The following is a 12,945-nucleotide window of genomic DNA, read 5'->3' as shown; positions in this document are numbered from 1 at the left end:
GGAGGCTGACCTCTATAGACTCCATCAATGGGCTCCCTCACCCTCTGCCTTCCAGTTTGGTTCTGACAATGGAAAGCACTGACATGAGATCAGATGGCAGAGGGGTAGAAAAGCCTGGGTATTTATTCCCCAGATCACTCCTTTCTAGGCTGTGGTTAGAAGGAGCATTTCTCTACCTAAGGCCATAGGTCCCACCACGAGGCCCTCTTTGACAGCTACAGGTGTTACTGTGTTTTGCTCAGGTTAATTGCTCCCTCCCTGCCCTTTCTGGTTTTGGACGGTAGTGACTCCCCAGGGATGCTAGCACCCAAGGTGCTCTACCAGCTCCCATTAGTTTCCGTTATCCCTGCCCAGTCCTTTGTGAATAGTCACTCTTCTCAGTCACCCCATCTACTTCCTGGTAGGACCATGACTGATACAAAGGTGAACTAAAAGCATTTCCCACTTCTTTAAGTGTTCTAAAACATGACTTCTATTGGCCACATGAAATTTCATCATGCAGACTTACTAGTGTTCTGTTTTTTTTTAAACAATTCCCTATTGTTGAAATATATATACAATTTTTATACTGATATTTATCACAACATATCAAAACATTTATTATGCCATTAAAAACTCCCAGTAAACACCTTTTAAAATGACTGCTTTATTATGGGTGAAGCACATTCCTTGAGTTGTTTATTCAGAGGTAACAGAGATTTTTTTCTCATTCATCTGATTTATACAGTGCTTAACAATGACAAAGGAAATGTATTTCCAGGATGGTTGGCTGGCTGTGCTCTGTAGCTACCATAGACTAAGGCAAGGCTGTGGCCCAAACCCACAACTTCAAGGTCCTTAGTTCTGGGCTCTTAAAACATTTGAACTGGTGTAAACAACACTTTTACTTGAATCTGAGATCTTTTCTGTTTTCTGGGCCAGACTTTGCTTAGATGCTGGATAGTAGACTAGGTGACTCATAATATTATATATTATGTGCTCGTAATTCTAGAAAAATATAAAGCATTTAGTGGAAAGAATTTGAAAGAGAATATAGTTTTGATCATCATGTAGCTTGCATAAGAATAGCATTATAGTTGAAAACAGTAAGAGTAAGGTTTTAATCAGGGAGTATGAGACTGGAATGAAGTAACCATGAATTTTAAAATTCTGGGCTGCTAGTTCTCTTCATTATTTGGTGACCCTGTTTAAGTTCTCTTTACTTAGGTTGACTTTCCTCTAGTATTACAAAAAGCACTTGATTCCATCCATCTATTCATTCATTCATTCATTCAATGCATTCAACATATACCATGTCCTAGGTACCAGCATATGGCTGTGAACAGTTAGATAAATTACCTGTTCTCATAGCACTATCTCTCAAGAGTCAGATAGTTAACAAGCAGACAAATAAACCAGATAATCAAGGAGTACTGTAAGTACTAGAAGGAAATAAATAGGATGACGAAAAAGTAAGTGAGGCAAGGAACTTGAGAGTGGATGGTCAGGAATAAATAAAAACCTCATGTTTTGTGTTATGGTAGGTAGATTACTTCAGTGGAAGGAGGGAGTGAATCTGAGGCCCAGCTTCATGACCTTTTACAGGGTCCTTGACCTCTCTGAACACCCTGACAGGCTGAACATAGATGATGATAATGCCTACTACTTACAGTAGTTGTGGAGTTGACTCAGACAGTTCTGAACATAGTAAGCATTACTTTCTGCCAGGCCACAGATAAATACTGATATACTTGTTAACTTTTTAAAACTTATATATAATCTGAATTCTGTAATGCCCATTTTGCAGTGACCTAACTTCAGGAAACTGTTCTATACATCTTTGAATCAATTTAATTCATCAAATGTTTACTGAGCACTTACAGTGTGCCAACCCATGGTGATAATAATGCTGAGTGAAACAGACACCATTCTGCTTCATCATAGTTCACTTAATGATCTTATTTGGCCATGACTCACAAGGCCATTCCTTACCTCCTAATTAGTAATAACAACTTTTCACTTCATTAATAAGGATATTTTATGTTAAATTTTTGTTGCAAAATAAAGATGCACAAAGTGCTTTAAACATCAGCCACGAATCTTAAAATCTTGAGTCTTCACTCATAAAACCCCAAATGCTTATTTATGTGCCTGTTATAAACTTCTACTATTCCTCTGCTAAAAATAACAAAGGAAACTGAAAAATAGATGGTGAAATTTATGACCACCATTTGGAGTCTAGACAGCCTTTCTTCTGGATTGTTTCAGTCTGGGAGGAACAGAGCAGGCACTCAGTGATGTCACATTAGCAGGACTGGCAGTGACTGGATTTACAGCAGTTTGTTTATGAAAATAGGAGCTATTTTTTCTTGATTTATCATTTGTATACAGTGGCAGTGCCCACATTGGTGCAGACCTAGTTTCCCCAAAACTTGGCAGGGAGAACTGGCCATATAGTTTTGGAAAGATCCCACACAGAAAGAACAAAGAATACCTTTGCTAAAACAACATCAAAATGATATTTAATCCTGAAATGCTAAAGGCACACCCAATTCAAGCTAGGAGCAAGATAGGGAATACTTGCTGTCACCACCATTGAACTCTGCTTTGAGAGTTTGAGGCAATATAATAAGAAAGGCAAAATAATACAACTTTTTATAAAGCGGGGGCATATCATTATTTACATCTTACAGCATTGTCTATCCAGAAACCCACAAAACCCAGAAATCCTATTAGAATTTAAGAGCTTGATAAGAGGGAAGATATAAAATGAATTTGCAAAATTAAGTACCTACCTTAGGTTCCAATGTGATGGACTTAATTTTAACTGCCAGCATCTTTAGGAACTCGCTCCTTCTTAACTCCATGTGCTCCAACTTCCAGTTACGAGGGAAAATATGAGATGCTGCTGGTCATGGTGCCATATTCCCTGAGTACTATGATTTGTCTGGGATGAGCATGTGGTCCAAGTGGGATTAATAAACACTGAGAGAAAGAAGCTCACTTTCTACTAGGCTGGGATATGAGTGGACTGTCAGCACCATCCGACCCTGACAATGCCTTTGGATCCCTGGATCCACCTACAAATAGGCCACAGAAAACTCAGGACCAGGTCCTGCCCTAATCTTGGCAGAGTCTGGGTAAGACTAAGAATGGAGGTCCACAAACCATGTGTTGTTTATATGTCATTTTAAAACACAAACCTGCATGTTGTGAGGATGGGCCAGAATTTTAGGATGAGTGGTAATATAATGGTAGTATAAAACAGAATAAATTATGACTCTTAAATCATAATTTATTCTATAAAATTTATTTCTCCTGCTTCTGTTTCAGCACTAACATTATTATAATCAAAATATTAATTTTCTTTCATTCACAATAATGATCTAAAATATTTTAAAATGTAATGATATTTAAAATATACCCAATTTGAATATACTTCATCAAAAATGTAAATTAAAACAATTGCAAAAATTTGAAAAATTAAATGTTTTCATATGTGCTGCTTATCTTCTGAAATACTTTAAATTATATATTGATATTTGAAGAGGAACTATAATAATTAATATCAAATTTTAATAAAATTTAAATCTGAACTTCAAAATTGAATCTCTGGAAAATTTAATCTTGTTTTAGTTTTATTTTCATGAAAACATAATTAAATTATTCTTACTTAGGATCAGGGTTTGTCTCCAAGGTCAGAGTGGTAGAATATTTAAATAGTCATTTTTTAACTTGAGGTCACAGAGCAAGAAATGTGGAGAAACAGTCCAGGAGCCTGAACAATGGTAGTCATGAAAAGGAGTGTTCAGCATTAAAAGTCGCACTTGTCAGTTCCAAGTGCCACATCCTGAGTAACAGAGACATTCATGCATTCTTTAATAAATTTCTCTTTTCTGTTGTATGTGGGGGCCCTATAGAGTGTGGGCCCAGGGTTGGGGGCCTCTTGCTTGTATCTAAGAGTGGCCTAGGACTTCCCAGTTATATAACCCAGTAAACTTTCTTTTAAGCTTAAGCTAGTTTAAACTTAAAAAATAAATAAATAAAATAGTAAACTAAAATTAAAAAAAGAGAAGATCTTAAATCATACAAGTAGGTACAAAATATAACAGAAAATAAGATCCTATTCACAATAGAACCCTAAATAAAATTACCTAGAATTAAAGAGACTGGTTGAATAAATATATACATGTACAAAATATATGTGAAGAAAACTACAAGCCCTTACTAAAATATAAGAAAAGCAGAAAACTTAAATAGGAGAGGTGCTATATCTTTGGATAAAAAGATTCAGTATTATGAAGATACCAATTCATTTCAAATTAATGCATTTAAAGCAATTCTAATTATAGTAAAAGTTGGGATTGTCTCCCCAGTACCCATTCCATGTCAGGGCTATGGTTGCTCCTGATTAATCCAAGCAAATAATTTTAATCCTGTCCTCCTTAGCTGTGATTGGTTAAAAAAAAAAAAAGGGGTAGGTGATAGGATTCAGTCTGATGATTCAGCAAAAAGCAGTTTGCTGAAGGTTCCTAGTCTACTAGTCTTCTGCTAGATGTGAAGACTCAGTGACTGGATTTGCTCCTGGCAGCTATCCTATACCTATGAGGAGACCTAGCTGTAGGGTGAACTTGGCAAAATGGATAGCAGAGCTGGAAAATGGAAGATGGAATTACATGAGTCATTAATGATATTGATGAGCCATTCTTTCAAGCAACTCTGAAATTTGATCTACTTTTGGGTTCAGTTGAGAGCCAATAAAATCCTTTATTGTTTAAGCCTCTTTGAATTGGCTTTCAGTCTTTTTGCTACCTAGGACATTTTAACTAATACAGTGTTCAGCCCCTAGGGATGTTTTTTAGAGAAACAGCAGAATGCTTTTAAAACTTATTTAGAAGAATGAAGAATTTAAAATCCTACAGTAATTTTAGCAGTGTAATACTAATACAAATACAGGCCAGTTGGGTCAATGAAATAGAACAGAAAATTCAGAAGCAGACCCTAATACATGTAATTACTATATGATCAAGAAGGATTGTTTAATACACAATGCTGAGACCATTGGTAACTATTTGCAAAAATAGTAAGTTTGTTTCCTCCCTCCTACCAAATAAATCCTATCTAGATTAAGCATTCAATGTAAAAGATGAAACCATTAACTAACAGGAAGAACGTATAGATAACAAATCTTGTAGTGAGGGCCTTATAAATGGAACGTCGAATAAAATGTGAAGGAAATGTAGGATGGTTTTGAAGTATTAAAACTTTATATGCCAAGGGACATCATAAACAAAATTTATGGTCAAAAGGTAAGTTGTCAATATAGTTGCATTATGTATGTTGTAAATATAACACGTATTAAATACTTGCATGAAACACGGCCCAAAAAATCCAAATAGAAAAAAAAAATAGCCAGGTAGTTCACAAAAAAGAAAAGCCAATGATCACCAAATATATGCAAAATGTTTAATATCCCTAGTAGTTAAGGAAATTTAAAGAGAGAAGTTTTTTCCAACCACCTAATTAGCAGATGAAAAAGAATACTAGTACAACATTGTGAATGTTCTAAATTGTTCATTGTAAAATGGTTGATTTCATGTTATATGAAATTCAACTCAATTTTGAAAGAGAGAGGAAAAAAAGATTGATAATACCCGGTGTGGGAAGTGTAAGGGGAAAACACCTACTCTCAGCCACTGCAGTTTGTATTAAGAATTGGTGTAAATATTTCTCGAAGACAAACTTGCAGTATGTAGCCAAAAACCTTGAAAGTGTTCTTGCCCTTTCCTTTCACTCTAGGGAATAATTAGGTGTACTTAGACTTACATATAAGCACAGGTATTTTTGATGGTGAAAATTATAATTAATTACAGTGTTCAGTCATAGGGAATTGGTTAAATAAATTATAATATATTCATATAATGAAATATTGTTCATTCATTAAAAATCACATAAGTAGTATTTTTGAGGCCTGTACCATGGGAGGAGGACAAAGGGGCATTGTTCTGCTTTAAATTTCAAATCATTATTATTTTTTAATCCAAGGGGAAACATTAGTCTTTTTTTGTTGAAATATAGTCAGTTTACAATTTCTGGCATACAGCATAATGTTGCAGTCATACATATACATATACTCATTTTCATACTCTTTTTTTCATTATAGTTTACTACAAGATAGTAAATAAAGTTCCCTGTGCTATACAGAAGAAACTTGTTTATCTATTTTATATATAGTAGTTTGCAAATCTTGAACTCCCAATTTATCTCTTCCCACTCCCTTTCCTCTTGGTAACCTTAAGTTGTTTACTATGTCTGTGAGTCTGTTTCTGTTTTGTAGACAAGTTTTGTTGTTTTTTTTTTTTTTTTTAGATTCCACATGTAAGTGATAGTATATGGTATTTTCCTTTCTCTTTCTGGCTTACTTCACTTAGGATGATGCTCTTCAGGTCCATCCATGTTGCTACAAATGGCATTCTTTTATTCTATTTTATGGCTGAGTAGTATTCCATTGTATAAATACACCACAGCTTCTTTATCTAGTCATCTGTCAGTGGACATTTAGGTTGTTTCCATGTCTTGGCTATTGTATATAGTGCTGCTGTGAATATTGGGGTGCATGTATCTTTTTGAATTAGAGTTCCCTCCAGATATATGCCCAGGAGTGGGACTGCTGGATCATAGGGTCGGTCTATTTTTAGTTGTTTAAAGAATCTCAAGACTTTTTTGTATAATGACTGCACCAAACTACATTCCTACCAGCAGTGTAGGAGGGTTCCTTTTTCTCCACATCCTCTCCAGCATTTCATTTGTGAACTTTGGAATGATGGCCATTCTGACTGGTGTGAGATGATGATGATAACTTTATTGTAGTTTTGACTTGCATTTCTCTGGTAATTAGTGATACTGAGCATTTTTTCATATGCCTATTGGCCATTTGTATGTCTTCATTGGAGAATTTGCTTGTTTCAGTCTTCTGCTCATTTTTATATCGGGTTGTTTGTTTTTTTTGTTAGGTTGTATGAGCTGTTTGTATATTCTGGAAATTAAGCCTTTGTCGGTCGCATCATTTGCAGACATTTTCTCTCATTCTGTAGGTGGTCATTTTGTTTTGCTTATGGTTTCTTTTGCTGTGCAGAAGCTTGTAAGTTTAATTAGGTCCCATTTGTTTATTTTTGCACTTATTTCTGTTGCCTGGGTAGACTTCTCTAGGAGAACATTGCTAAGATTCATGTCAGAAAATGTTTTGCCTATGTTTTCTTCGAAGAAGTTTATAGTGTCTTGTCTTATATTTAAGTCTTTAAGTCATTTTGAGTTTATTTTTGTGTATGGAGTGAGGGAGTGTTCTAACTTCATTGATTTACATGCAGCTGTCTGGTTTTCCCAACACCACTTGCTAAAGAGACTATCTTTCTCCACTGTATATTCTTGCTTCCTTTGTCAAAGATGGATTGACTGTAAGTCTGTGGGTTTATTTCTGGGCTCTCTAATCTGTTCCATTGATCCATATATCTGTTTTTGTGCCAATACCATCCAGCTGGGCATGCTGTCGTGTCAATTTAGACTGGGGTTCTTTTACTAAGGAAAAAGGCTGAATGTGTATTATATGGGCATTTAGAAACTTCTGCCACATCTTAATATTTAACCCATTTTATTTTTAAGATTTGTCCTTTTTTCCAAGGGAGTCATGGAGGTCTGTTTCATATTGTATATTTCTATGATCAGCATAAACATTTCGTCAAGACTTAATTTTCTTATTCTGATGTAATTATTTCAAAAGGTAGTGGGGTTTTTTTGTTTGTTTTGGTGAATCACATCAAACATCAAACTGCTATCAAAATCAGGATGTTGTGCTAGACAAGGTTTCTCCACTTTTGCACTATTGATATTTGGGCAGGATAATTCTCTATTGTGGGGAGCTGTCCTGTGCTATAGGATGTTTAGCAGCTTCTCTGTATCAACTCAAAGTTGTGACAACCAAAATTGTCTTCACATATTGCCACATGTTCCCCTGGGGGCAAGGTTACCCCCTGAGAAACACTGTGCTGGAAGATAACCCCATGTTTACTTGAACTGTGTTTGGTTTCCTGTAAAAATATATCCCTGTAGGTTAAGTGTAACTTTAAGTGCCCCTCACTGTCAGTGTCATGAACAAAGTAGTATTTGTTGACTTTTTACCACGTGCCAGGCGCCATGATGAGAACTTTACTTATGTTACCTAATTTAATCCTTATAACAGCACTGTGTTAGCAGATGGTACTAATGATATTAGAAAGTATTATTACCCACTTGTTACAGATGAGGAAAATGAGGCTTAGAGGTTACTTAACTTGAAGTCCTCTGGGAGCAGAGCTTAAGACCCAGACTTGGGTGTGGGTGGTTTATCTGGGAGATGATCCCAGGAAGCTGAGTGATAGAGAAGGAAGAGTGAAACAGGGAAGAAAGAAAAGTCAGTGAAGGGTTGATGTTGAGCTGGGATCTGTTAAAACAGGACCATAGGCACTACACTTCTGAGGAGCTGGGAAGAATGCATCTCAGAACTATTTTCCTCTCTCCACTCCCTAGGTTGGGAAGAAACTGGGAAATTTCTGCACTGACTCTCCCATTGGTTACTCCCGGGGGCATTAACCCTCCTTCCCTTCACTGATAAAAATGGTGAGCAATATTGATAAACACCCAGCCACTTTTCCCTTGGGGAATGTTAGTTTTCTGTCCCTAGGTAACAAATTACTACAAACTTAGTGGCTTAAAACAACACTCATTTAAAATTCAGTTTTATGGTCAGATGTCTGACGTGGCATTGCTGAGTTCTCTGCTCAGGGTATCACAAGGCTGAAAATATGGTGTTGACTGAGCTGAGCTCTCATCTGGAGTAACTAGGGGAAAATCCACCTCCAAGCACTTATGAGTTGTTGGCAGAATTAAGTTTCCTGTGGTTGTAGGACTGGGGTTCCCGCTTACTTGCTGGCTGTTTGCTGGGGATCACTCTCAACTCCTAAGAGCCACATGGCCTCCTTGGTCTTTAAGCCAGCTACCATGCCTTGAATCCTTCAAATCTCTGACTTCCTCTTCTTCCATTTTCAGAGAACAATTCAATGCTTTTAGCATATTTATAAGATTGTGCAACCATTGTGACTGTCTCATTCCAGAATGTTTTAGTCACTGCAGTAAGAAACCTCATACCCATTAGCAGTCACTCTCCCACCCCTTGTACCCTCAACTCCTGGCAATTGCTAACCTACTTCCTGTCTCTATGGATTTGCCTATTCTAAACATTTCACATAGATGATATCATAAATATCCTTTGTGACTGGCTTCTTTCACTTAGCATAATGTTCAAGGTTCATCCACGTTGTGGCATGTATCAGTACTTCATTCCTTTTATGACTGAATAGTATTCCCATTGTATGATGATTCCACATTTTGTATATCCATTATCACTTCATGGAATTTGGATTATTTCCACTTTTTGGCTATTATGAATAATGTTATGAACTTTTAAAATTGAAATATAGTCACAATTGTTATGAACATTTATGTACACAGTTTTGTGTGGACATATTTTTAGTTCTCTTGGGTATAGGGTATATTCCTTGGAGTGGAATTTCTGGGTCATTTGGTTACTGTGTGTTGAACTTTCTGAGGAGTAGCCAGATTGTTTCCCAAAGTGACTGCACCATTTTACAGAGCAGTGTATGAGAGTTCTTTCTCCACATTCTCCCAATGCTTGTTACTGTCTTTTTTATTATACCATCCTAGTGGATATGTAATGGCATCTCATTGTGGCTTTGATTTGCATTTCCCTGATGGCTAATAATGTTGAACATTTTCCAGGTGTTTTTTAGCCATTCATATATACTCTGACAAAAAATTTCTGTCGAAATCGTGTGACTATTTTTTAAATGTTGGGTTATTTGTCTTTTTAATTATTGAGTTGTAAGAGTCCTTTTTTAGATTCTGGATATTAGACCCGTATCAGATACAGAGTTTGCAAATATTTTCTCCCTTTCTAAGGGTTCCTTCATTTTCTTTATGGTGTCTTTGAAGCACAACAATATTTTAATTTGATGACATTCATGTTTCCTTTGTTGCTTATGCTCTTGTCATATAAAAGAAATCTTGCTTATATCAAAGTCATGAAAATGTACACTTTTTTTTTCTAGAGGTTACATGTTAAGCTCTTATGTTTGGGTCTTTGATTCATTTTGAGTTAATTTTTATATATGATGTAAAGTTAGGGATCCAACCTCATTCTTTTGCAGTTAGATATCCAGTTGTCCCAGCACCATTTGTTAAAGGGACTATTCTTTCCCCACTAAATAATCTTGGTACCTTTGTAGAAAATCAGTTGACCATACATATATAGGCATATTTCTGAATTCTCAGATCTATTCTATTGATCCATATATTTACTTGTATGCCAGTACCACACAGTCTTGATTACTGTAGAGTTACAGTAAGTTTTAAAATTAGAAACTGTGAGTCCTCCAACTTTAGCCTTCCTTTTCAAGGTTTTTTTGTTTTTGGCCATTTGTAGTCCCTTGCAATTCTATATGAATTTTAAGACCAGCTTGTCCATTTCTGCAAAAAAGGAATTTGGAATTTTAATAAGGATTTCACTGAAACTGTAGATCAGTTTTGGGAGTATTAACATCTTAACAATATTGTCTTCCAATTCATGAAGGTGGAATTTCTTTTCATTTATTTAGGTCTTTAATTTTTTCAACATTGTTTTAGTGCAGTCTTGCACTCCTTTTGTTAAATTTATTTCTAAGTATTTCATTCCTTATGATTCTACTGTTAATAGAATTGTTCATCTTGTTTTCAGATTTTTCATTGCCAAGTGTTTAGAAAGAGTTGATTTTTGGATTTGATCTTGCAGCCTGCAACTTTACTGAACCCATTTATTGGTTCTGATAGTTTTTTAGTGGATTTCTTAGGATTGTCTATACATAAAATTATGTCATCTGTAAATACAGTTTTACTTCTTACTTTCCAATCTGAGTGCCTTTTATTTCTGTTTCTTGCCTAATTGCCCTGGCTAGAACCGCCAGTACAGCATTGAACAGAAGCAGTGAGAGCAGACATCTTGTTCCTAATCGTAGGGGGGAGCCTTTCACCATTAAGTGTGATGTTAGCTATGGATTTCTTGTAAATGTCTTCTGTGAGATTGAGAAAGCTACTTTTTAGTCCTAGTTTGTTGAGTGGTTTTCAGTCACAAAACGATGTTACATTTTGGCAAATTTTTTTCTGCATCTGTTGAACTGGTCACATGGTTTGTTTTGCCTTCTTTCTATTAATTTATATCACATTGATTTTTAAAAAAATGTATTATAGTCCATTACAATGTGTCAATTTCTGGTGTGCAGCATAATGTCCCAGTCATGCATATATATCTATATACATATATTCATTTTCATATTCTTTTTCATTAAAGGTTGTCACAAGATATTGAATATAGTACCCTGTGCTATACAGAAGCAATTTGTTTTTTATCTATTTTTATATATAGTGGTTAACATTTGCAAATCTCAAAATCCCAAATTTATCCCTTCCCAACCCACATTGATTTATGTGTTGAACTTAGAGTACTCTTCTAATATTTTTTTCTTTCTAAAAAGGGTAAATGAGTGATTAGTTTTATGAATCCTTTATGTCTGAAATTTTTCTCATTTCAGTTATGGATTATATCTTACCTGGACATAGGGTTCTTGGAATGCAGTCCTTTTTTCCTTAGTCTGTATACACCTTTCAGGTTCCAGTATGGCATAGGAGAGCTCCAGTGGCAGTCTGTTTATTTTACCCTTGTCAGTACCCTTTTCTTCTTCTCTATAAGACTTGATTTTTACTCTTAGGGTTCAAAAGCTTCACCATAATGTGTCAGTTGTCTTTTTCCCCCCTATTATAGTTGCCTGGCATTTGGTGAACTTCTTTGATCTGAAAATTCAGTTCTTTCTTCAGCTCAAAAGTTTTCTTATTTGATCATTGCTTTTGTTTTCTTCACTTTTTCTGAATATCTTAGTATTTGCATATTAGGTTTTCTGGACCTGTCCTCCATGTCTCTTACATTTTTACCAATAATTGACATTTCTTTGTACTTTTTTGCTTTATGAGGTAGTAGTTCCTTCACTTCATTTTCCACTTTACTAGTTTGGTTTTCAATACTTTCTGTATTGCAATGTTAACCCCTAGATTTCATGTTCCTTTTAGTCGCCCCTCTCCAAAATGTTTGTAGTTATTCTCTATGTGCATCCCTTTAAACATTCTTATTACATTGTTACTGTTTCTCCCATTAACTTGGCTTGGTAGAAGCTGCCTGTTCTGCCCATTCTGGTTTCCCTAGTTTGAACTGCTAAGCAGTTTCTTAGATGTCTTTGAAAGTTCTTTGCTTTCTTAGGTCCGAGGAGTGTGTCCTCCCAAACACCTGTATAGGTGTGGCGAGTGAAGGCTGTTTGGGCCATGGTGAGTGTTGCCAGTGACCTGCAGGAACTGAGCTCAAAAATTGTGAGACAGCATCTGGGTTTAGAGAGGCTCTTTTAGTTGAAGGCAAGATAAAGAACCAGAGGAAACAAGTCAACATCGAAGAGGTAACACCCAGAGAAGAGCAGATAAGCCATGGAAGGATCAGAAACCTCAGTTCTTGACAGGGAGGCCTGCTGTTTTTTTGTTAATTGTCCTTGGTTTCTCAAAAAACCTTTGCATATCCTCTTAGGATACAAGTTATGTCTCCTCGCCCCACCTGCTCCTACCACACACCCACCCTCCACCCCTTTCCCGAGGTGCCTGAGTTGATCTCTCTTCCCAGACTGGGCGGCAGTCACATCATTGTTGCCGTGAGATGCTTTTATCTCCACACAGGGCTCAGGAGATGGAGACCCAGCTCCTCAACATCCTTTTTTTAAAAAATTGAGTTATAGTCAGTTTAGAATGTTGTGTCAATTTCCAGTGTAGAGCACAATTTTTCAGTTA

General features: G+C 36.0%; 1 protein-coding gene across 4 annotated transcripts in view; it reads left to right on the top strand.

Moving 5' to 3' along the window:
* Positions 1-12,945, top strand: part of ACYP2 (acylphosphatase 2) — a 146,150-nt gene that overhangs the window by 65,555 nt on the left and 67,650 nt on the right. Inside the window, exon 4 of one of the 4 annotated variants that reach the window (XM_031467032.2) lies at positions 8,542-8,631. The exons of the other annotated variants lie outside the window; for them this stretch is intronic. Within the exon in view, the coding sequence (XP_031322892.1) occupies positions 8,542-8,623 (82 nt within the window). The 3' untranslated portion in view covers positions 8,624-8,631. The remainder of the gene's footprint in view (positions 1-8,541; positions 8,632-12,945) is intronic. 4 annotated transcript variants of the gene reach the window in all.

Source organism: Camelus dromedarius, chromosome 15 (assembly GCF_036321535.1).
Source record: "Camelus dromedarius isolate mCamDro1 chromosome 15, mCamDro1.pat, whole genome shotgun sequence".
Classification (NCBI taxonomy): domain Eukaryota; kingdom Metazoa; phylum Chordata; class Mammalia; order Artiodactyla; family Camelidae; genus Camelus; species Camelus dromedarius.
Note: the sequence above shows the minus strand (reverse complement) of the source record. Positions and strands in the feature narration are given on the sequence as shown.